Source organism: Nomascus leucogenys, chromosome 22a, assembly GCF_006542625.1.
Source record: "Nomascus leucogenys isolate Asia chromosome 22a, Asia_NLE_v1, whole genome shotgun sequence".
NCBI lineage: Eukaryota > Metazoa > Chordata > Mammalia > Primates > Hylobatidae > Nomascus > Nomascus leucogenys.
In genome coordinates this window covers 92,205,039-92,231,720 of record NC_044402.1, presented here as the reverse complement: position 1 = coordinate 92,231,720, position 26,682 = coordinate 92,205,039, and the positions used below count along the sequence as shown (strand labels likewise).

The window sequence follows — 26,682 nt, the reverse complement described above, 5'->3', positions numbered from 1 at the left end:
TTTACATTTCTCACTGATTCCTCAGTTCTTATTTATTTAATTGACATTTACTCATTCATTCACTCATTCATTCACAAATATGTGTTTAAATACCTTCTGTCATTTAAATGGGCTACAACAAGTGGGTAGGCAGAATTATTAGGTGGCCTCCAGGATCCCCACCTCTGGTCTACCTGCCCTGTATAATCCTCACCCCCTCGAGTATGGTGACACCTGTGAATATGATGATCTCACTCCTCTGATTATAGTACATTAAGTAGCAAAGGTGAAGATACTTTGCAAATGTAATTAAGGTCTCTAATCAGTTGACTCTGAGTTAATTACAAGGAGATTATCCTGGGTGTGTTTGGCCTAATTAGGCAAACCCCTAAAAGAGGGTCTAGAGATCAGAGACTCTCCTGCTGGCCTTGAAGAAATAAACTGCCATGTTGTGAGAATGTCTCATGTCTAGACCCTTGGGCAGTCTCTAGGAACTGAGAGCACTCTCCCTCATCCTGGTTTACAGCCAGCAAGAAAAAGAGGATGTTAGTTCTATAGCCACAAGAAGTTGAAATGTGCCAACATCCTGAATGACCTCAAAAGAGGACTCCAAGTCTTAGATGAGACTGCAGCCTAGCCAATACCTTGATATCTGCCTGGTGAAATTTTGAGCTAACCCTAGTGAAACCCAGCAAATCTAACCCTGGACTCCCGACTCACAGAAACTGTGAGACAATAACTGTGTGTTGTTTTAAACTGCGAAGTTTATGCTAATTTGTTACAAATAATAGAAACATAATACAGACCATGAAAAATATAAACAAAGTCCCTGCCTTCCTGGAGCTTTAGATCTAGTGAGTGACACAAGCAAAGAGCAGCTCACAAACAGTATTATTTCAATTACACGGTGATATGTGAAGAATATGCAACAGGGTGCTCAGGGAGAGAAAGACTGAGGATGGCACCCCTATAAGGTAGGATGGTCAGGGAAGACTAGCTGAATAATGAGGGAGAAAAAAGCCAGCCATGTGAGAATAAATAGGAAGAACTCCAGGCAGAGAAAACAGCAAGGGAGATGCCTTCAGTGGCACTGGCTATATCATTACAAAATTAACTCCAAGAACCACATGGAGACACTGATACATAAGCTCATTTATTCACCGAATGTTTAATTTAATATAAATGTATAACTGCCTAAAAAGTATGTTTCAGTAGAGTGGGTCCCATTGGACATTAATCAGTTTAAGTGCCGTTAGCAAAAGTTCTAATTATAGTAGCCTTTTAAATTTGGCTTTTCTTCAACCTTTGCCAGGTGGAAATGTGCCTTATAGGACACATACTTAGCACATAATGGAAATTCAAAAAGACAGTTATTGAAATGAATGCTGCAACTTTATTTAAAGTTTCATGTTTGTTTGATTCTTTTAGGGTAGAATGTTGTCCCCTGTTAGGAAGACATAAAGACAAAGAGCAATTAAATTGTAATCTATCCAAGACCTCTGATGTATAAGTCAAGATCTCAATGATTAAATATACAGTAGAAAGACTGTATGAAGTGAATACATGCAAAAAGAGGTAGCATAGGTAATTTTGGCTAGCTGACTAGTATTTATTGAGCTGTATGTAATAGGCACTGTGTGGTGTCATTAAATCCACAAAACATTAACACCACAATAAGTATTATTATTAGCACAGTTTTATTTAATAAAAAAAGTGAGGCTTCAAAAGATGAAGTAATTTTCGCAATATTATACAACTAGAATAATAAGCTGGAACTTGAATCTAGGTAACTGACTCTAAATCCCAGCCTGTAAACCACTAGCTATAAGATGATTGCAATGATGACTAAAATGCATTGAGTTTTTAACCACATGAAAGGCATTAGACCAAGCACATTACATGTAGACCTAATTTAACCCTCAGACCAACCCCATGAGGTAGGTACTCTTAATGTTTCTCATTTTATGACTCATTTTATAGCTAAATCTCAAAGAGGTTAAGAGACTTGCACAAGGTCACTTAACCTTTGTAAGGCTTAGTCCCTTTATCCTAAAATGGGGCTTCAATACATGGACCTTTTCCCAGACAGTCCGGCACCACAGCCCACACTCAACCAGCACATGACACTGCTGCACTGGTATCAAACCTATGATCCAAAATAAAATAATACTTACTCCAAAACATACATGGCATATATTCTGTTCCTCATTACTCTGGTGTCAAGTTTACATAGCTAAACTATGTAACATACATTTGGACATTTTAACGTCATCATTAATATAATTCATTTTAGTTGCCTTTTTTCCTTTCCTCTGGACTGTCTAGTTATCTTCCACTGCTTGGCCAGTGGCCAGGGCTGGAGTAAGATGTTCTCTCCCGTCCCTACCCAAATCTCAAATTTGATTAGTAACAAAAATCTTATGCTCTGCAATTGAGGCTAAAAAAAATTAATTAAAATGAGTGCAAATTGCTTGTCTACATAATAACCTATCGTAATAAGTATTTTGGAAAAGTGGGGCTAATAAGACCAGGGGACTTCCTTGCTTTGTAAAAATAAGACCAAAGTGACTTCTAAATCCAAACAAAGTAGAGAATATTTCTCAAACTAAACAAGGTGACAAGGGTGTATCCTAAGGATGGAATTACAGCTAACATATAGAAAGTTTGTATTTAATCAATTGTATTGTAACCTATCCAGGGCAACAAATGTGCACCAGAAGGGATATGGTCTGTGTGGAATCTAGAAAAGGAGATCCAAAAAGGAAACACCTGTCAGTGTTTATTCAGCTACATCCTGGGAAGAGAGGACTCTGAGTCTACAGCAGTGTTTTTCAAATTGTGGGTTGTGACTCATTAGTAGGTCATGAAATCAAATTATTGGATAGCAACTGACATTTTTAACAAGCAAAATGAAATAGATCAGAGTACACTGAATGAGGTAAGATTAAGTATTGTTTTGTGAAACTTCTGTTTCTATTATAAATATTTACATATTCATGTATGTCTGAGTGTGCCTGTACTTTTTGATATGATAATGCATTTCTCTCTGTGGATGAATAAATGAAAACCATTGGTAGACAAATATTATTTAAGTTTTCTAAGCCAAGGGTTCTCAGACTTTGGGATTTCATGAAACCATAAATCACACTCCAAAAAAGGAAAAATTGGAACCTGATAGGGTCGCCAGTATTCTTATTCTGTAAAGTTAAAAGTAATTTTTAAAAAATTGTACTATAATGTCTTAAAATCAACATTTTGACATCAATAATAACAACGACATAATCAAAAATAAAGCACATTCTTCTAAATTAAATACATTTAGTTTTATGGTAAGTCCACTGTATGGCCCTTATTTTTTTCATTTCTCTACAGATTCATGAAACCCCCCATGGCAAGGCATAATGTACCAAAAATATGAAAGATCAGTACATATAGTTACCCACACCTCAATAAAACATTTCTCAGGAATATCAATTTTCTTTTATGCCATCTCAGCATTTACTAGGCTTCCAAAATGGCCACTGTGGTTTGTTATACCAAGTAGCTCTCTCTTTATTAATTAATACACAGGTACTTGGATTCATATAATTGCTCTCCTGTGAGTTTCAATAGAGTGAGTTAATTTTCCCCAAATGTTATCTAACAGTGAGTCGATAAGATTACATTTCTGGACCTACATACTGGAGATTTTAGACCATGCGACTCTGGGAGGCAGAGTCAAAGATCAGCTCACAACTATTCCTGCCATTATGAATACCAGTGTGATTAGCTCAAAAAGCTGACCCCAGAATTTCACCTGGCGTTTCCCATGTTTCGAATGCTCTTCAAGAAAACCACCCGGTAGCTCCTTGCTCCTGCCTGCTCCTGCATCTAGACTGCTTCCTCTTTCAGGATTTCTTTTAAACTTTTGCCATCTCGGCTTCTCCTTAGTTCTTGCCTGGATCTGACCTCCTTCCTACCTGAGCAATAGCTAAGCTTGCACAGACACTGTGAGGAACTCTCCCGACCACTTTGTTTTACTTCCATCTTCCAACTGCTAGCAATATATTTGTGTCCAAAAAGAAAAGAGCCTCCAGAACCTCATCAGTCATGTCCCTTACTACGTCATGGTATATGACAGCCTGAAGCAGCTAGCTGGTCTCCCTTTATGATTTGATTTTATCGACAACTTTTTAGGGATAACAGTTCTAGATCTGACTGTCAACAAGTTGCACCATTTCTAGCACATAAGAACCTGAGTGAGACAGCATTCATTCAGACTCCACTAATTTGTAACAAACTTTTGAAAATTAGAACCATATTGGACTTGAGTTTACCTCTGAACTATTTATATGAAGGGGGTCACTAAACAAATTAGCAGCATGAACAAAATTTAAAGAGCTTGATTAGCCATTTTGTTTCAAACATATTAACACATAAATTTTATGCATTCCAAAGGAGAGTCCTCATGAATCCAAATTTATCTATTCATTAAAAGAAGATTCCAGTAGCACTTAAACTTAGAAATGCCTTTCTAGCAATTAGTTCAACTTACCACATATACTTGAAAATAATATAATTACATTGCATTTTTTGAAAGAAAGATCCTATAATTCAGATAATATTTTTCTCTAATTTAGATCAGGCTCCCTCCCATTTAAACTTAATTAGTTCAATCGTATGTTAGGGATATTTACACTCATTTACTCTACTGACATTACCCTCTCTCTGCCCTGATTCCTTTAAAGGTCAATCCCTGAACTGGAAAAACTCGATCTTCCCACGTTTTCATTTCTCTTACACCCTGCAGAGGAGTGAAATTAGCAGCGAAAGATGGACATGCCTAATCACCATAGTAGATTGTGGTTCTAAGTAGCTGCTGCAATGAACTATATCCGCTAGCTACAGTGTCCAAAATGCAGGCCAAATACATCTTTCCCTGAAGGGCTCTTCCATTATAGGTTAACATTATCTTTCATAACACTTGAAAACTTCGAAATTTATTCATTGCCTCCTTTGTGCTCCTAGAACTTTGGTTTTTTTCTGTTGTAATGCTTAACTCTGTCCTTTTCTCTCACTGGCCGTATATTTCATTAACAGCTTCTCCATGCCTTTAATTTGTATTTTCCTCAACTTCACCCTCATGTCCTATTCAAGGGTCTTAAATGCAGGAAACAATTAATAACTGTTTGTTGAATTGAATTAGATCATGCAGCGAAACCTTTCATATTATAAATAAGGAAAGCCAGTGCCCACGAGGTTGAGTGTTCAATGTCATCCAGTTAGTGTCACAGCCAAAAATCTAGTTCAGGTCTTTTGATTTCTCAGTCCACTGAAACACTACACTTTGTCAAACTACCTCGACTGTGAGAAGAGGTGAAATCTAGTGACCAAAAAATGCTGTATTGTTTCTGCTTTTAGAGTTGAGAATGTGAGACAATACTAACAAAATTACTCTGCAAAAAAATGTGTTAAAGTGTTCATTAAATTATAAAATAGTATCACTGGAAAAGGCCTCCAAAATCAGGGACCAGTTTTACAAATGAGGAAAGTAAGCCCTAAAGACACGAAATTCCTTTCGCATTATAACAAATTCCATCATGTTTTGTGTTAATCAGCCCTGATATGATGACTGTGCCTGTGCAACAGCCCATAATTGTTTTAGGAGGAGATACTGAAAATATGTTTTAATAAAGCAGTCAGGTACATGAGGACAGTCAGCCAAACCCTTAGTCCCTCTGCTCTTATCACCTCTGCTTGTTACCTGGATTTCTGGCTCGCTCAATATTTATTTATTTTTTCAATTGGAATAGAGCCATTGCTTCCACTAAGACAATAGTTCTCTGAAGCCAACAAATGTGGGCCCAGAGGGAAAGGAATTTGGAATCACACATTTTTAACATTCAGAGATAATTCAAGATAGTTCAAGTACTTCCTAAGTGTAAACCACCAGGCAAATGCTTCTAGCTGCCACCATTATTCACCCACAAAAATATTTTATTGCTGAATCAAGTTGCATTGCCAAAATATTTTTGATACAAAGTTATTTATAAGCAGTGGGTTCTATCCAGATAGCCTTGATTTAACCAGGAATCCTAAATTTTAATATGAATATGTAGTAATTACAGAAAAATGACAATAGGTAATTCATAAAAATACATTATATGACTATTCATTAACTCAAAAAACAGCAGAATGAGAGGAAATGGTTTTATATTGCTATGATAAGGATTTAAATTATCTATGAAGAACTTCCTGACATATAACAGACTTGGTTAGCAAAATGGTTTTAGAATTTCCTTCTCTAAAGCTTTCAAATTAATATAACTTTCTTTTCAGACAGGGTAACACATTTCTGTTGTTGTCCTTGGCTTTTATGGGCTTGTTTGTTTTAATAGAGGACAAAATTGTATGACTTCTTGACATCCATCTATCATGAGACTTCAAAGAACAAATTCACAAGATAGACCTCAAAATTAACAATTTCAAAATAAGGCTTATTAACGCTGAAACATGTGACCAAATGAATCTCTAAAATCTCCTTCATAGGAGAGATTTAAGATTCAATAAACAGCAGTTAGGTGTCATGAAACAGGGAAAGGAAAGCTGAGGAAAAGGGTGGAAACAATGCCTCTAGCCAGGGAAGGAAGAGCATATTATACCTTCTGCTCATCTTGCTGTTCTTTGCAGAGCCCTAGACTTCCCCTAAGCATCAATTTGGTCATGGAAAAACAATAGATACCCGCCCATTTCCTTCAAGCATTATTTTCCAAGGTTTTACAGTATCTCAAGACATCATACATGAAAAATGCTGTATTATAAGAAAAGCATTATTACTAAATTATCCTTTTAATTTAAAGCTCTTTGCCTCAATTCCTGTTTGCTTTAGGGGTCTGCAATGAAAAACAAAAACTAAGGGTTATTGTGATATTAAGTGTTTCCTGAAACTAAAAAAGGACAACTTCAACACTTCATTAGGTATTGCCTTGTATTGTCTTCTAATTGTTTCTTGTGCGTAAATCTTCCTCTTCCTGTAAGACTCTGAACCTCTCCAGGATGAAGATGTTGATTTATATTTATTTCATATTGTCTAAAAGTCTAAGTCTGTGCTGAGCGTATAGCAACTCACTTAATGCAGTTGATTAACGTATGTGTAAGAAAGGCCAAGGCACTCCCATAGATTTCCCCAAGGTATGCCACATAGTACTGTGTGAATGAACAGGGCAGATAGAGACAGCAGAAGAGGTATTAATTTTTACTATGGCATATGCAATACAAGATATCAACATATTTTTGAAAAGAAATAAAGTCACACCTTCAAAGCCATGAGGCTGAACTAAATAGTTATATTAGTAAGGGTTTTTATTTAATTTATGTATTTAACATATGTGCTTCTTACCTGTTCCAGGCACTGGTCTAAATATTTCACAAATATTAACTCATTTAATCTCTGTAACAACCCATAGTAGTAAGAATTATTATTATCCTCATTTTATAATAAGAACCTGGGGCCTACAAAGGAAAAGCAATTTGTCCAAGGTCATACAACCTTGCTGGAATCAGAAACTGGGAAATCTGGTTTGAGAGTCCATGCTCTTAACTGTTATTCTTTTTACCAAGGGCAATGAGAAAAGGTGGCGGGAGAGAGAGGTGAGGGGACAAGAGTGAGAGACCAGGAAGAGCTACCATCTTCAATCATTAAGTCAATGGTTTCTATTTCTGTACCGAGAGTCAGCTTTTGACATCTCCTTAAAAAAAAAAAAAAATATGGGGGAAAAAAGGTAAGAATCAACAGGGCACACAACTAATTATTTGAAGGGCAGCATTTGGAAGGGGCCCATATCACTTTTCACATCTATTGAACAGAATTCAGTAAAATATCCACACCCAGCTCAAAGAAAGGTTGGGAAGTGTTGTCTTTAGCTGGATGACCATGTGCCCAACTAAAACTATATCACCATGTTAAAAATGACAAATTACTGCAGAAGAAAGCCCTTTCCTCTCATCCAGATTCCTGCAACATATCTCTGCTTAAATGGTCCTGGTTCAAAGAGGACTTCCTTGACCACCCTAAGAGAGCATCCTCATCATTCTCAGGCCCCTTACTCTGCTTTAGTTTTGTTCCTAGTGTTTATCATTATCTGATATTACGTTGTCTTTTATTTATTATCTGTTTCCAATCTCACACCCCTCCGCCTGCCAAAAATATATGCTCCATAAGAACAGGGGCTTTGTCTCTTGTTCACTGCTGTATTCCCAGCACTTAATAGTTACTCAATAATATTTGTTAAATGAATGAATTATGAAGGAACAATGTTCTAATGCGTCTTCCTGCCTGTGTTCTTGACAAAAACAAAAAAAAGTAAAAAAGAGTTAACTGGCACCAGAGCACCAGAATTCTTCTTAGAAAGGGAGAAAACTTTCTTTTATGATAATAATAACATATCTTCTTGGGGTAGAAGATAAAACCTAATGTCCAGTGTTTGAGTAATATTTCTTTTCATGATATAGAGAGTGGATGCAGGTAAGGAGGAAACAGAATAAAGAAAACCAGGAGGAGAAAAACGAGCAAGATGTCAGAAATCTTCCTAACTGTGACTCTTAAACTTCATTAACATCTACTACACTTATACTTTATGTGAGTGGATTGTATGATACTTAAAGAAGGGGTTGGAATTTACAACCAGACAGTTATGGAGAAGTACAGATATGGCACATAGAGAAACACTTATTTAAACCCAAGAGCCAGAGAAGGCCTTGAGAATGTAAGCTCCTCCAGAGTTTCCTAAAATCTTGGAGTTCCTAAATGAGAGCACATGGGAAGTGGGTAAAATTTACCTTATATGTAAACACTATACATTATTTATGCTTCATCACTCATTTATGTAGGATTTCCTTATATATTTCTCTACTTCTTACTGGCATAATTGATACACAAGGACTTTGGTTGGAAGAGATTCGAATCATATAATCATGTGCTTTTCATCATTAATATTTCTAGTGAAAGTAAACACTTGATTCCTCTTCATTGCCTTAGAAAAAGATAAGGCAAGACGTTCAGGCATTCTGCAAACTGCACCCTCACTTTCTATCCATACCCACTGCAGGACTCAATGACTCAATATAGAGTTTGCCCAGATAGGGTCAGATGATCTTTCAACTCCACCTTCCTTTCTGCGTAATTCATTTTATCCTGGTAATATGCTTTTTTCCTACCATCTTTGGTATTAAGCCCAGTGTTAAGTTTTTCTTAAGGTGAGAATAATCACACAAAGTCCTTTATTTTGCTTTATAACACTACCTTAGCAGTTAAGTTTTGGAAACAGTAGTATGTATAAAACATATTAGATAGAGGGGTTCTAGGAACAAACCTAGACTACTAACAATAATTATTTTAAAATTACATTTTCATTGCGAACTACAGTTCCCAGTTATCTACTGTTGCATTAAAAAATCACCCCAAAACTCGATGACATAAAACACGTGGATGTGTCATCACGTGGTTTTTCTTTCTTTCCATATGGTGAATATACAACCCTAAGACTGCCTCCTATTCAAGAGGAAACCCAGCCTTTGAAAGGCTTTTGAACTCCAACATAGGGGACAGGGGAAAAGATATATGGAGTAGGCTGCTTAGCTTTCTTTGTTTCTTTAGCCACTGGGGAAAGGGGCTTTCTCTTCTGTGGGATCCTCATTCCAGGTCCCCTATTGCTGTCAGACCAAGAGTGCCCAGATTACTTTATGGACCTACATGGAAAAGGTCAACAGAAGAGACCACTGAGCTGCCTCTGGTCTAGGAATTATGGGCTAGTGGTTCAGAATAGGAAACCACATAGAAATTGGGACCAATTCCTTAACTGATAATAAAGTAGGTATTTTCCTGGAATGACTTCTGTGCTTCTGTGACTTAAACCTCTGAGGTTAACTGGTGTTCGGGGGAGCTGGTGATCAGCTGGAGGATTCTGAGTCCTAACCATACCCTGTCATGACTAAAGCCTTCATGCTCCTAGACTCTAGCAGAGCTAATCATTCCCTCTCTATGCCCACACCTGTACATCTATCCCCAGGATTTGTCTACCTACCTATCCTCCTAAGGTGGGAGATATTAAAGGGTAACAAATACGCATCATTCATCTTTGCATCCCCAGTGCCTAGCACTTATTCCCCACCAGCCAAGTGACCCCTCTCTACATCTTACTGCTGTACAGATTCTTCTTAAACACATCACCTTCACGTGTTCAAAAACCTCCAGTGCCTATCTGTCACTGTATCAAGTCTAAACTCCACTACCTAATTTCCAAGAAACTTCATAATATGTGGTAGGTAGAATTAATTTTTTTAAGCATTTCTTTCAAGAACTGACTGCTGAAATTCACTGATTTCTCTCAGACAGAAAGAAGACTTAATTTAGGACAACTAAATGGTAAGTTTGGCTGCTCAGTGTTACCTCGATTTCTAACTCATCAACAGTGCTTTCTTTAGTTGTCTTTGCTTTTCCTTTATATGAACCGTTGCTGCCCTTACAGTCTGTATCAGTCTATTACTTAGTTTCAGGCCATCTTGTACGTTCCCATTACATAGCTCCTTCTAGCTCCCGTGATTGTAAGGTTGTCCAACAAAACAAATTGCATCACAGCATGAAACTATTCACTAATGAATTGATCACTTTTAAATATAATTTTTAAAGGATATATGCCAAATTCATTAAAATGATTACCTGACAAGAGAGGGAAGGGAATAAAATGGAAATGGTGATCAAAAGGGGCTCCACTTTATCTGTGATAGCCTTTTAAAAGAACAATCTATTCACGTGGTGATTGTTTTCAAAGATAACTACAACAATCTCTCCCAAGCAGCTCACCCTTTTGTCGTGGGACATTACTGCTTCTCTCTCTTAAAGAGGTGGAGTCTATTTCCACCCCTTGAATCTGATCTTGGCCTATGACCTACTTGGACCACAGCATGTAGAAGTGACAAGGGGAGAGTTCCAGAGATCCCCTGCAGCCTTAAGACACCCTGCAGCTTTGCTTCTACTCTCTTAGAACCCTGAAGTACCATGTAAAAAAGTTTAACTTCCCTACTAGAGAGATCAGATGGAGAGGCCCCGGAGGCTGAAAAATGGAAAAGTGAGAAATCCCAATATCCTAGTTGCCCCAGCTGAGGAGGCAGACATGTGAGTGAGTCCATCTCAGATTCCTCAGCTCAAACTACAGATGAATGCATACGCCTAGCAGAAATGATCCATTCTAGTTGAGCCCTGACTAGCCAACCACAGAATCATGAGTAAATAAAATATTATTTTAAGCCACTAAGTTTCATGCTGGTATGTTACACAGCAACAGATGACTGATATTACTTGTGTTATTCAAAATATATATTTTAAAAATAAATAAGCCCACATGCAAACCTCTCCCTCTATTTAACAACTAGCCTCTTTCCTTTTCCCACCTCACACCCCATCTCTTTAATGTCTCTATTCATCTAGCTGATTATACAATATCCAACAATGCAATGCAAAATCAGCGCAAATCAATGCAAAATCAGGGTGAAGTGATTATAATGTGAAATCACAAATTTTGCAAAATATGTAGGAAATCATGAAGTTGATGAAGGTAATGTTAGAGAAGCCCTTGAATCATGGGCAACTCCTCTGACAAATGAGAATCTGCAGCTGGAATAGTTAACATTAACATTTGAAGAAGAACAAATCTACGCGGATGATGGCACAATAAGTGCTTCAAAAAGAAATGATTTGAATGTCAAAATTTAAGAGAGGCTCTTGGAAAATTGATGAAGCCCTCAAATATTTTTGAAATAGTGACACTCTATGATTTGCCCACAAAAGTCAAATGCAAAAGGACGTCATGTCATGATACCATATAATTTTGTTAGAAAATTATGCTTCTTAAAATCAACACTTGATTCATCCTTTATTCTAATATTTAACACATTTTTGACCAACTAAATTTTATTAAATATAAGGGAAATTAATTTTAATAATGTTCTTACTTTTTTAAAAGATAACATCTCAACCAAACCTTCTTTTCACCTTTTTTGGTCTCTATTTTTAAAGCATTTGCTTTAAGTGGGTTTTGGTGGTACCAATTATCTGAAGAAATTGAAGGCCTCTGTAAATATCTTTAGTTCATCTTCCTAACTGGCAGCTATACTCATTGAGAGCAGGGTCTCGATCGTGCTTTGCCAATGTCTTCTGGATAGTGCTTCATGCATATAGCAGAAGGCAGAGATTCAACCAACGTGATAACCAATGGCCTGCCGATTGATTGGCTTACATGTAGGTGTTACTATTGACAAATGGCATTGTTCCATTATCAATCCCTGACCTGGTATGAAATGGCATTTGTTCTTCTCAAAATTGTTCATAGAAGGCCTATTACAAACTTCCTGCTGAAAGCACTTTCAAAGGCTGGATACGTTTAAAATCAACTCAAGCATATAAAGCCATTTTAGGAAATAAGCCCCACATCCCAAGGGTTCAGCTGAGGAGGGTCACATTTGAGAACAGGTGTGCCACATCACTGAGCAGGAATTTTTAAATGTCAAACATTAGAACCACTTGAGAAACTCCAACTTGGCCTGCAACAGACACTTCTGGGCACGTGTCAATAAATGCCTTGCAGAGATGGGCATTTGAGAAAGTCTCTCCTCACCAACTCAAAGTTAGTTAAAACAAATCATCATGGTAGGTTCTTAAAAAGACCACATTTTATTTTTCCTCTCTCAGTCTCACTTCTTGAAAAAAGCAATCATTTTTTAAATGTGGTCATTCAAAAAGTTTCCATATATTACACAACAGTCATAACAGCAGCATTACTTTTTTTAAATATCCCTGAAGTTCAATCTCTTTTAACTTATTTTGTATCCGCAACTGCAAGAGTAATAAGAACTGAGCTGTTTTCCTTATCATTATCAGAGTTAGTCCCATTCCTTTGCAAATGAGAAACTAATAATGCAAACTTGGCTGCAGTACCCTTTAAACTCTATGCCTCCCAGTAGGGCACCCGGTGTTCTGCAACCCATCAGTCAATTCTAGGGCAAATGCAAACAATACTTTCCGTTACAATAACTTGTATCCAGGAAAAAGAAACAGGCACCCTGTCGCAGCTGTAGCGTAGCAGCCAGAGAAAAGTTTACTAGCTTTAGTCAATTGGAAGCTGTGGAGCTGGGCCAAGTGAGCATGTTTTTCTCCGCCTCTTGATGAAGTCATGATTGAAATATGACATTGAAAGGGAAGGGGAGCAGGAAAGAAAAGCTAAACCTGCAACAAAGTGTCCTGTGCCCAGAACGCGGTTAGGAAGTGTGTGCATGCTTCTGAACCCTGAGTGGTTCTCAGTTCTGTAAACTTCTCCTCCCACTGGGTGGAGTAGGGCCTTTAAGAGCAGCTGGAATGCAGTTCCCCTGATCAGCATAGCCAGTTGTTGCCTGTCTGAACCTCTGCCAGTCCTAGAGAGTGGTGCTCTGAGCTCCAACCAGCGGGCCTCATCCTACACCCTCACCACCACAACTTCTCACCCGAGCAATAAGCAGCTTCCAGAGAGAAAGAACGTTCTCACCTGCCTAGCCATGGGAGAGGACGCTGCACAGGCCGAAAAGTTCCAGCACCCTGGGTCTGACATGCGGCAGGAAAAGCCCTCGAGCCCCAGCCCGATGCCTTCCTCCACACCGAGCCCCAGCCTGAACCTGGGGAACACGGAGGAGGCCATCCGGGACAACGCGCAGGTGAACGCCGTCACGGTACTCACGCTCCTGGACAAGCTGGTGAACATGCTAGACGCTGTGCAGGAGAACCAGCACAAGATGGAGCAGCGACAGATCAGTTTGGAGGGCTCCGTGAAGGGCATCCAGAATGACCTCACCAAGCTCTCCAAGTACCAGGCCTCCACCAGCAACACGGTGAGCAAGCTGCTGGAGAAGTCCCGCAAGGTCAGCGCCCACACGCGCGCGGTCAAAGAGCGCATGGACAGGCAGTGCGCACAGGTGAAGCGGCTGGAGAACAACCACGCCCAGCTCCTCCGACGCAACCATTTCAAAGTGCTCATCTTCCAGGTCAGTGCCCCCTATGCCTCCTTACAGGCGGGCTGGAACTCCTCATCGTTCTTGATCTCACTCATCCTGGCTCTCACAGCCATTTTTACATTTGTCCTGCCTGTCAGGGATCACACATACAAGGCACTGTCCCCTGTCTGCCTGCAGCGAGCAAATATGAAATCTGCACACAGGGGTGGGAATTTCCCAGGTCACTGCAGACTAATCCAAAGAAGATGTCCGCGGGCTTAGTAGGCCCTGGGTCATTTGTCAGGGAGCACCTGGATGCACTCTGTACAGGTTGGGAAGATGTGCAGGTGCGTGCACCCTAGTCAAATTCATTTGTCTCTTTGCATTAGGAGCTTAGGTCTCTGGCTGCAGCTGTTAGCTGGACAGGGCAAATTAATTCAGTGGTTGTTCATTAACCCTTTGTGGAAATGAAGTGATCATGTGAGGTATTTTGTTGTTTTTTTAACCAAAAAGTCAAACTATCCCTTTATACAAAGGCTACCAATGTTCTGGGGATCAATCAAATAGAGGATTGATTCCATTAGAGTTAGCCTTGTTCTTTTAAGACTTTTTCTGGGCAAAGCAATCTTGTGGAGTTCTTTTCTAGCAAATGCACTAGAAAAAGAGAGTACAAAGACACTAGATATGCCTCTCCTTGTTCAGAGAGACCAGAACTTTTAAGTAAAATAAAAGGAGCGTTATCAGTTATAGTCACAAAGGCTAGTCTTAAATGTTTCTCCCTCAAACGGTTGCCTTAGAATAAAAAGGCCACTTAATTTTTTGTAATGCATCAATGATGCAATTAATGTAGCAAGAGGCTATCTGGGGACAGGGAGATTGCGTGGGGCTGTTGTTCCGCCAAGTGGTGGGCATTTGTGAATCCCAGGGCAGCCCTGCCTAATGCTGGAAGCCCTTCCGCCCAGTGGAATCCAGCCAGCACAGAGCCCAGGAAGCGATTGCCATCCTCGCTCCAGGGCTGTCTCGTTGTGACCATATGAATAGGAGAGGATTTCAAAGCCATGGAGGGGAGAGGCTATAACCAACAGTTTGATTGTGAAAGGCACACAGGGAAAGCCTTCATCTCCCAAGAGAGATTTAGAAATTAGGATTTAAACCGAGGGAGGCTTCTTTTTCAAAATGAATCTGCTCTGCCAAGTTAGAACCTAAGCCTTCCTACCCCCATAAAAGGAAAGATTCATCTCACTGCTTTTTTGTCCTCCTCAAATTGCACTTGAGTATTGTAAAGGTTTAGGGAGCCTATGTCCTCTTCTACCTTGCAGGCTTTTGCAGCTGAAAACTTTCCAGCTTTTAATGCGAATGCAGTAGCTTTTCATGCACCAGATGAATTGAAAAGAGATACCGTAACTGGGCCTTTCTTAAGCCATATGAGATCCTTACTTTATTAGCCTAAGAGATATTAGAAATCTCAGCTCTCAAGGCATTTCTAAATTAAATACTCATCTCCAAACAAAACCAAACATGTACAGACCTGTTCAAGTCTGAGACACCAAAGGAAATTTTCCTGCTTCCAGTATGAATCAGGCAAATTATCTCTTGTCCCATCCCTTAGTTAAGGAGGAGGAAAAAAGTATTTATCTTGTAGAGGAAAGTCACAGTTTGTCAGGATTGGGTTTTGTTTTGTTTTGTTTTGTTTTGTCACGGATGTTCTGCAGATGTTGGGGGGAGGGATGGAGAGGATATGCTAGTACAAATTCAGGAGAATTATAAATCTGACATTAAAAAAAACTGCTTGGGAACTTAAAGGCATATGCTGTTGTGAGGGCCTGACGTGTTCTCCTGTTTTGTCACATTGAATTGACAGGTGTGAAATTGCAGCCAGAAATGGTAGAAATTCTCCATATAGTGAGTAAAAGCTGAAACAGGGGTGCCCAAGACCAAACTGGAAGCTAAGAATATCCACAGCAATGTGCTCGGACTCCATTCTGGGCCCTTTAGAAAACAATCCCCAAGGACACCTTTAAAGAGCATTTTAGGAGGCAGGAAACTAGAGGCAAGTGACTGGACCTTTCTTAATCCGTGTAAGATCCTTTATTAGCCTAAAGGATATTAGAATTCTCAACTCTCAAGGCATCACTAGATGATTGTTTTGTAAAAAACAAATGCAAGCACAGTCCCTCAGTGGACTCTCTTGTTCCTTCTAAAAGTAGCAGTTTCCCCAGAGTAGTAATTATGCCAATGGATAAAATAATAATTTGTATTAGAGAGCGGTGCAGTATAGTAGTTCAGAAGATAAATTTTGGAGTCACACAAACAGTAGTTCAAATCCTAGTTCTACCACTTGCTAAATATGTGATATTGGGCACAGTTTGTAGCTTCTCCAAACCTGTTTCCTCATCTATACACTGATGATATTAATAAGAGCAAAAAAAATCAAGCACTTAATAAACCCAGCATACATTGGTAAGCATCTTATCTCATTTATCCCGAATTTACAGATGAGGATGTTGAGATTCGAAAATGTTTATGGCTTGTCTGAAGCTAGTTAGTAAGCAAGTGATGAAACTGGGATTCAAACTCATGTTTAATTGATTTCAAAGCATGTGCTCTCAAACACTAATGTTTCTTCCCTCCTATCTCTCTCATAGAGTGAGGAATGAAAGAAATAACATTTAAAATAGTTAGCAGGGACTGGCATGGTATAAGTGCTCAATGAATAGAAGATATTACTGAGTGGATCTGAAATTCATTTGCTCAGAAAGAAGCCTACACTTTTGCTTGGTTAGAAATGTGGTCCTTGGGTAAAAACTGACCTCACCTTACCCAGGATCTTAAAACAGCTCCACTACACACAGAGAACCATGTATTGTATAACTACTGCCATGTTGAAATCAACATCATATCTCATATCCATGAAAGCAAAGGACTCTTCCCAAAAGACCTACTCTGAATGAACCCTCCACTCACAGCATAATCTTCACAGTGTAGCATAAGGGGACTATTTCCTAGACCTGTGGAGAGTGTGGAGGGCAAATATGTACCAGGTGTTACTCAGTGTCTTTAGGTAATTTGTCATTTTCAGACCATCTGAACCCTGTGCCAGACTTCCCCTTATTAAATCTACTGTTTCTAGTTTAAGACAAAAAATTATGTAAAAATAAGAGAGTGAGAAAGGAAAATCTATCCCATGACCTGAGCATATTTGGTACGGTACCGTTGAGAAGAGTACATTTTTAGTTTGTGGAGTCCTGTCGAGCCCGCCGAAATCTACAGGTCTGTTTTGGTTAGTGGTTGAAGATACTTACACATTTTTTTTTTTTTTTTGAGATGGAGTCTTGCTCTGTTGCCCAGGCTGGAGTGCAATGGTGGAATCTCAACTCACTACAACCTCCACCTCCTGGGTTCAAGCGATTCTCCTGCCTCAGCCTCCCAAGTAGCTGGGATTACAGGCCCCCACCACCACGCCTAGCTCATTTTTGTATTTTTAACGGAGACAGGATTTCACCATGTTGGTCAGGCTGGTCTTGAACTCCTGACATCAGGTGATCCATCCGCCTCAGTCTCCCAAAGTGCTGGGATTACAGGCGTGAGCCACCATGCCTGGCCATAATTGCATTTTTAAAGTTCCAAACTTTGTCCTTAATTTGTCCTACTTAAAACATGTCATTATTTATTTAAGTCTGTACTAAGTGTTACAACATTGTTGTAGCTGTTAAGCATCTAATTTCTTAGCAATTACTTGAAATTATGACCAGTAGTGTCTAAAACTGAAGAAACATTCATCTCTCTTTCAGCAATAAAATAAATTTTAAAATTCTAGTTAAATTCAGCAGTTTTCTCTTTTAAACTTTTTTGTAATAGCTTCAGATCAATATTTGAATTCAAAATACTGTGACATGACCCAGCATAAATAAAATAAGACTCATAGGCATTGCTGATCAAAAAGCAAATGCTAAAGAAAGACTGAGACTTTGCTTCTAAGCACGGCGATCATTTACTAAAAGAAAAAATAGAATTTGTACAGAAAATCAGTGACTCTACACTTACGAGGAAATTTTCTCTTTTGATTTAAGAGACTAGAATTTCACAGGTAACTGGCCCTGAGGATGCAGTAGCCTCTTAACGTCCTCTTAAGGTTCTAGTAATGATTATTTGAAAAAGCAGTTGGGAGATTATTTCAAATCCAGGGAACAAAATGAGAGTACTCTTGGACAGCTTACACTTTCATCCACATAAAATTGGGAAATTGGGTGAAAAAAGTAGAAAGGTTAGCTATTTGCAGTGGATACATTTCTGGAGAATGGAGCCTATAAATGTGTTCAAATCTTCATCCTTTGGGTTCCTTTGATAAGGTCAGAATTTTAGAAAGACGCTAAAAGTGTAACATCTTCAGACCATTTTTAAATTGATTTTTAAAAAGCCTGTACTTTATCCAAAGTCACTGCTTTGAAGACTATTACATTAGTACAGACCTGGAAGAAATGAGGATATAGGTAATAAAAGACGCCTTTATATGACAAGTCGCCATGTTTCTATCAGGCTACAATGTCCCCATATGGGATATTAGTTTTGATGTGTTACTTATCCAGTGCCCTTTTACTTTATAAGATAAACAAAATATTAGTTCTTATTGTTATTATTTACATGTATTGGATGTGAGCACTGCCCCAGGCACTTTAAGTGAATAACTGATTATTGTTGGTATCTTTTAGAAAGAATCATTGCATACTCTCATGTAAAACAAACTAGACTCTTTCAGATGCAGCCCTTCCAAGTAAATGCTGCCCCTTCCACTGCTTTGTAATCTACATCTGTTTGAACTGAATGAATGAAAAATGTTCTCCAATGCCACGCAGGTCCTATAGTTTTGATTCTTACATAAAACAAAACACATTTGGTATCAGTACACTATGGAATCGACTCTGTAATTTGTTAATTCTTTTTGTGGGGTTTATGTTAACATCACAGAATCAAATATGTTAGAGCTGGAAAGCACCTTAATAATCGTTCAGTTTAACTTCATTTTGTGTCAAAGAAACAGAGGCCCTAAGAAACAGTGACTAGCAAGGTTTCATTTTATTATTAATAATAGAGATTATAGAATTGAATTGCAAAATGAGTAAAAACAAACACTATAATCCCGCCTTGGTAAAGTTCATGTTTACTGGGTTTTCTACATCAGCTTTTAAATAATTCAGTGTGATTTGGTTTTTTCGTTTGGTTTTGTTTTGTGTTTTTTATTTGTAACAAAGAACACCTAACCAGTGTGTCTTAAAAAAGAATTGAACCCTTGATAACACTGAAAAATAATGAAACTTTTAAATCCTCCAGCATGTGAAAGACTGCTCAGGGATTATAACTAATGCATTTTATTCTTATGACTTGCTGATTCCACCGACAGCTGCCTTAGGGGTGCAGTTCTAATCGATGACTGTATCCACTTGGCAATCCATACCTCAGAAACACAAATCGGAGAAAACCATCAATGTGTCAAAGAGACCTATAAATCAGAATGTCAGGTGGGCACAATTTCATTTTAATAACTAGTATTTAGAGATTATTGGATAAAACATTCCATGGACACAAATTTATGGTCTTCATATCCCTCCAGGATGCTACCGCATCCCAGTGGGAATATGACACCCTTTGTTATTTTCTTCTACCAGCAGGAATGATGAGTTAGTGACAGGAAAGGAAACTGTTGTTTTTTTCTCTCCTTATTCAAGCTTTTAAGTGACTTACTATGATTTCCTTTCTAAGGAGAGTCATAGAGTCTTCTTTTCTGTTAAAGTGTGCATATCTAGGTATTTAGATATGTATGTACACAGAAGATTTGCTTCCATGAGCTTCAAACCAAGAAGTGTCCAGCATGTTAGCAAGTTTGTCTGTGTTGATACAAATAGGACTATTAGTTCACTAGGATCGATATGAACAGCAAACAAGCTGAAGTACAAGGAGAAATGCTACTTTTTCAGTTCTTTCCATTCATTTTTATGCTGTGAGCATATCAATCATATATGTTTGAAGTGTGCTGTTTTATTCCCCTTCCTTTGAAAAACTCCTAAGTGTTCTTGTGAAAGGTCAGAACCGGGAACACCTGCATCAGGGGAGCTGAGGACCTTTTTGAAAACAAAGGGTAAATAATCAGCTCTCCTGGGAGCCTCTACTGGGCAGAACTACCGAAGGAAGCAGTGCAGCCCACAAGGGATTCCTAGTGCCATTTTCAGGAGCTACGAACTCTAAGTAGACCTATAAGTAACTAGGGCAGGGAAGCAGTGACAGAATTGAGGATGTGACAGAATTGAAATCGTCATCAGTCTTGCAACCTGTAAGAGAAAGCAAATCAGAAACCTTACAACAGGAGGCTGAAGGCAGAAGCGTCACCTTGCTTATAGGCATATGAAATATCAAGTGTTTCCACGAGGTGTGTGGGGGAGCTTGAGCACAGGGCATGTGTGCAGGTGAGATTAGGCACCTCAGGAGAGGGCAGTTATCCAGCATCCATTATCTGAAGTTTAGACTGAGTTTCCACCACCATAAGAGTTACTTCACTGTCAAACACCACTGATATGTTTTACTATAGAATAGAAATTTTGAAAAGTATCAGTATTTTTCTGCTTCCAAACAAACATTATGGAAAGGTAAGAGCTACATGTGCTTGGACATTCACAGATTTTTGTGTGAAAAGAAAGGGATTACCTTCAGAGTAGATGCCATCAGAAGCCACAAAATAAACACTGTTCAATATACAGAACATTAAATCCTGTTTGTGTAATTAAACTGACAGCAGAAGCATAGCGGTTAGCCAAGAAGACATATCTCACTTGTTTCCAGTTGCATAAAGACACATCCAACTCATTCTGGATTATCTCTGTTCCTGCTGGGTTTATTTTTATAGCTGGCATCAAAAAAGCTCTCATATAATTTCCCTGGCATTTTACAAAAGAGTTCAATTGGGTTTCCTACCTTCCCTCAATACCCATTCATATACACAGTGTGTATCTACCACAGATCACATATGATTCACCTTATAATAACTTTCCTCAAAGCTGTCCTCAAAAGATACATGATAAAAGAATCGAAAGAGTCTAAAACTCAACAGCAACTATGCTTTTGTAATGATAAAATGTATATTTAAGGAAAAACTGTAATATTATTAGTTTAATTCCTTTAGAAGTTCAGTTAACATGCCTACCTTTTGTTGGGATTAAAGAAAGGGAATTATACAACTTACTACCTTTGATTACCCTGAGAGATTATACTATAAAAAATGTACCTCTTCTCTGGTAGCCAAGGATTATTTTTACAGTTTTCTGCCTGAATTTCTGCTTTCCTCACTGAGGACTTTTAATGACATTTCACTGATCTCTTGGTTTCTTCCTTTCCTGTAAGCAACTCCTGTCAAACCTTCTCAACCCTCTTGTCAAACCCCAGAAGTAATTTTGCTTCCAGACTAAGCATCCAAGCCTTAGCTATTTCAGTTGTCTAACCCTCTTTTAGTAACACCCATCCACTGCGAAGAAAATCCTTCCTTAAAAATGGAGATCATTGCCCCCATTGGGACTTAGGTTCTCTTGATTTCCCAATGGCACCAGCAGTCAGCAAACTTCCTTCTAGACACAGAGCTAAACTTGTTCTTTTATAGTCCTCAAGCCTGCCCAAAAGAGGGGCAATCTCCATTCCAGCCACTCTCAGGGCTTTATTAGAAAGCCACCTCACCCAACATGCACTCATTTAACAAGCAGCTGTTGAGCTCTAGGTGCTGGGACACAGCATGGACAAGAGACAAAAATCCCTGCCCTCATGGGGAGTACACTCCGGGGAACTAGAGGCAACCTCAACTTGAAACACGGGAAAGCAGTGCTTGTAAAAGGCCATGTTCTACATAGCTTGTGGCAGTCCCATGCTCCTTTTATTTATTTATTTACTTTGTCTTTTACTATGGCCTGGACACTTTCCATGACATTCAAAATGGCAGAGTGTGGAGAGAGTTTTGGGAAACACAATATATGATATCGTCACTCTAACGAGAATTCTATTTAACTGGACTTTTCTGCTTTTTGCCTCGACACAAGACATTATCCTTTGTTTCTAACCAATTTATGGAAAGGACTCTGTATAGTGTATATAAGGGGAGACACAGGGTTGTATTTTTCAAGGAATATCATAATTCTACTATTCAGTTGTTAACAAGGAGAGGGTTTTTTTAAGTTTCTGTATAATATCTAAACTTTATTTAGTCTTTGTATCAAATATAAAGTGACACTCTTAAAGCACGTTTTCACCTTTTCAGTCAATCAAAATTACAAAACAAGAAGGGAAGTTCTTTCCATTAACATAAACTTTGTATGACGTTTAAGTCCCAAGTAGACTTTAAAATCCACTAAATCCAGTTATTTTTCAAACTGAAAGTTTACTGAACAGCCTTAGATATAATCAGGCAATCCTGAGGCTCTGGTTGCAGGAGAGGTGGCAGGGGGGTCTAAAGCCTTGCCCCCCTCTGGCATTCCAGCAGAACCCCTGATGCCCCTGGGAGTGCAGTATGAAAGCTGCTAATCTAGGTCAAATCTCTTGTTCATATGTGGAAGAAACTGAGACCCAAGGAGATTAAGTTATTTGCTGAAAGCTGTCCTGCTATTCAGTAGTACAGCAAAGACTGAGACTCAGGCCTCTGGCCACACATTCACTACTGTGCCATTTCTTTCAAAAAAGATGTGAAGACATTTTGCTGACTGGCTCTCCTTTTCCAGTATTCAAAGAAAAATATTTAAAAATCAAGAGTTCTTTAGCTGTGTAACCCGAGTCTGTCTGCATTCAAAAACTCCCCAGTGAGCAATGTTGCAACACCATCCCCCTTCCACTCTAGGGGTGAGTGTTCAGGTGCTGTTCCTTGAGAGCCAAGAGGAGCCATCTTTGCCTTTGTGCCCGGCAGCTGGAGGAGAGTGCTGGCAACGGTGAAGGGGGCAGCTTTCTGTGCTTCTCTCCTCACTCTTCGCTGGAAGTGAGGGCCAAAGTATTCTTGCCCAAAGAAGCTCTGTGTAACGCTAGAGAATTGATAAACTATGGCTGGCAGCATAATTTCCCCTCACTACTCTAAAAATAACCCTAAGAGCTCACCTCCCCTTATTAACTCCCCAAAGGATATTCTAAACCAGCAGGCTTCCTGAGTGCACCCCCAGGAAGCCTAGTCCTTGCTTCTCTCACTCTAAAATGATGTCCTCAGCAAAATTAGTGTGCACCTTTGAACAGATACTAAGGCTGGCCCTACCTTTACTTCTGACTTCTAGTTGGAGAGGGAACCCAGTCAAGGCTTTATGTGTGTCTGGTACTTGAAGACTTCTCAGTTCTCACCCTTGCCCTATCTTTTATCTGCCAACTTGATCTTCAGGCTCTTCTGCAGTGGGATTTTGGCAGGCCCAAGCCCTCTGACCTCAAAAGAGGATAGGAGAGAGAGGGCCTCTGGGTTCACAGCACAGTAACGTTCTTTAGCTCCGTTATCTAAGCAGCTTCCTGGTCTATCTCAGTCACTGCCCACTTCCCCTCTGCCTGTCACTGATAGAGTTTCTGCCGGTTGTCCTCCTGATATTCCCAACAGGCTGCCCTTGGCCTTATCCAGCCTAAAGAGAATGACTTGACGAGTTTAGAATTAACTCTTCCTATTCTAGAAAACTCAAGCCACAAACATTTGTTTTTTATCACCACCGTGTCCCCAAAACAGACACACGTATTACAGCAGCTCAGGACTCTTTGTGAAATATGTTATTAACATGAAACCTACATTGTCTGTCTTTTCAGGAGGAAAATGAGATCCCTGCCAGTGTGTTTGTGAAAGAGCCTGTTTCCGGCGCCGTGGAAGGGAAGGAGGAGCTTCCGGATGAAAACAAATCCCTGGAGGAAACCCTGCACACCGTGGACCTCTCGTCAGATGATGATTTGCCCCACGATGAGGAGGCCCTGGAAGACAGTGCCGAGGAAAAGGTGGAAGAAAGTAGGGCAGAGAAAATAAAAAGATCCAGCCTCAAGAAAGTGGATAGCCTTAAGAAAGCATTTTCTCGCCAGAACATCGAGAAAAAGATGAACAAGCTGGGGACAAAGATCGTATCTGTAGAGAGGAGAGAGAAGATTAAGAAATCTCTCACGTCAAATCACCAGAAAATATCCTCAGGAAAAAGCTCCCCCTTCAAGGTTTCTCCCCTCACTTTCGGGCGGAAGAAAGTCCGAGAGGGAGAAAGCCATGCAGAAAATGAGACCAAGTCAGAAGACCTGCCTAGCAGTGAGCAGATGCCAAATGACCAGGAAGAGGAGTCCTTTGCAGAGGCTCTTTCCGAAGCGTCCCTCGCCAGCGCCCTGGTGGAAGGGGAAATTGCAGAGGAGGCTGCTGAGAAGGCGACCTCCAGGGGGAGTAACTCGGGGATGGACAGCAACATCGACTTGACTATTGTGGAAGATGAAGAGGAGGAGTCAGTGGCCCTGGAACAGGCACAGAAGGTGCGCTATGAGGGTAGCTATGCGCTAACACCCGAGGAGGCGGAGTGCTCCGATGAGGACCCCGTGCAGCCCGCCGTGCTCCAGGTGCATCAGACCTCCTGAGCTTAGAGCCACTGTGCCATCCTGTGCTGTGCTCAAGCAGGCAGCCAGGGCTGAAGAACAAACTCCTGCACATCTCCAGCACGACCCACCCACTCCTGCGTTCCTGTCCAGGCAGTAATCGTTGACCACATAGTCATAGTAAGACACACGAGACCAGGCTTTACCATGAAAGCGACCTGTCACGGACTCCACTTTTAATCTGCTGTTAGGTTCTATCTCTGTAGAATGTCTCCAAGATTGAAGAAGAAACTGAGCAGTTGAAAAATGCTAATCTATTTGCCTTAGTCAGAAAAAAACAGAGGATAATTAAGATACTAGTTATGAAAAGTGATTCATTCCTTTTTGTCATTCCATAAGCTTGCTGAATAGTGTACCAGTAATATATTCCATTTCCACCGTACTCTGTGAATCTAATTATTATTCTTTAAGTGTTTATATATAATATACATAAATATGTAAGCTAAACATGTAACTATATGTTTTAAGAAGAAAGCATCTACAAAAGGTAAAAAGAGATGCTCAGTTGGTTGTTTACTTAATAGAAACCATTGTTTTATTGCAAACGAAGGAAAAATGAAGAGATTATAAAAGTCAGCTAATGTAAGATACGTAGTAAAGTCAGGACTGTTCAAAAAATAAGAAAGAAAATTTGGAAAATGAGAGAAACAGGAAAAAAAGAATGCCGAAAAGAATGAAAACAGAGAAAAAAATGTATGTGCTTGAAAGTAAAACATTTACAATAGTAGCTTAACTATTTCACTCTTTAAATAACAATACTAAAGAAGTTCATATATCCTGGAATAACATGTCATCTTCAAAATATTTTTATTTTCTAATATTTTTAAATAATAAACATTTTATAGTGTTAAAGCTGTATTTCTTAATAAATAAAAGACATTACAAATATTTCTTTAAGGAAGTTCAAAAGGATGTTGTTAACATTGGAACGAATATAAATCTTCAAAATACAATTAATATATACTGTTTTGTGGAAACTTATACTATTCTTTAATGCTCTTCAAATTTAAACTAACCCTTACATTCCATATGATGTGATCTAGGCTTATAAGATGCTAAAATCTATAGGTTTTGGAAGTGAAAGATTCTATTTTTTCTTTTTTGTACATAATGGGAATTTCATTCCAGATTGGATTTTATTTATATAGTAATTTCACAGAATATTAATGTTTCTTAACTTCTTAAAGCATGCCAGTGTTTTATGTATATGTACACGTATATTCAGACAGGGTAATTTTAACTGCCGCCTAACATTGTACTAAAATATTGCTTCATCTGTTTTTAATTACAAAATGCTAATGATTTCTTAAATTATAGTTTAAAGACAATTGGCCCAGGGAGCAAATCCCCTGCCTTTAGTATGCACCACTATAAGTAACCTTACAAATAGAGTTAATCCAAGACAATATTAACAAACTATGCTTTGTCTTTAATAAAAGGGATAGGATTAACAAACGTATTGATGGCATAACCTATTCAGCTATGTCCTTATTTTTGCAATAATGTAACCTCAAATATTGGATTGTTGAACCAACAATGGCTGTGTTAAAGAAGATTAAATAAACCAAAAAATAAAAAGCATGTAACAATGTCAGTTGTTTTGGCAGAACAGTTTTAGAACAAGCAGAAAGAATTGATTTTTAAACTCTCCTCCAAACGTAGCAGTAATGTTGATTGTTTCGGTCTTGATTTCCCCTATTAACTCTGCTTCCCCCAACCAATCTCATTTAGAAATCTAAGTCTCATTCCTCAAGTTTAACTTTTTTGACATCACCTTGCCAGCCCTGGAGAGTATCTGAATTTATTGCAGCCGCTTGATGAGTTTGATAGTTACATCTGCATTTTTCTTGTATTATATCAGAACTTCTAATACCTTAAATAGTCCTGCAAACGTGAATATATTGACCTGTAAATTCAATTTATTCACACAGATAATCCTTTGTCTTCTGCAGTGCCATAGAGTTGGTAGGAGACTTAATTTTACTCAGGGCCCAAAGCAAGCCTGTTTAACCTTTATGGAGTTGTTGTTACTTCCTGCAGCTGAGAAGTTGGGGGACCCAGACCTAATGTAATGTTTACATTTCCTTTTCAAAATGTGTTTTT

General features: G+C 38.9%; 1 protein-coding gene across 1 annotated transcript; it reads left to right on the top strand.

Moving 5' to 3' along the window:
* Positions 1 to 13,226: 13,226 nt before the first annotated feature.
* CAVIN2 (caveolae associated protein 2) lies at positions 13,227 to 26,162 on the top strand. Its single transcript, XM_003253870.4, has 2 exons — positions 13,227 to 14,025; positions 23,767 to 26,162. The coding sequence occupies exons 1-2, from the start codon at positions 13,543 to 13,545 to the stop codon at positions 24,559 to 24,561; spliced, it is 1,278 nt and encodes a 425-aa protein (XP_003253918.1). The 5' UTR covers positions 13,227 to 13,542; the 3' UTR covers positions 24,562 to 26,162.
* The last annotated feature ends 520 nt before the right edge of the window (positions 26,163 to 26,682 follow it).

Excerpts from the sequence above, each read along its gene's own strand:
- CAVIN2 (XM_003253870.4), top strand. The coding sequence starts at position 13,543 with ATGGGAGAGGACGCTGCACAGGCCGAAAAGTTCCAGCACCCTGGGTCT. Across the intron at positions 14,026-23,766 it reads TCAAAGTGCTCATCTTCCAG|GAGGAAAATGAGATCCCTGC; the intron begins GTCAGTGCCCCC and ends CTGTCTTTTCAG.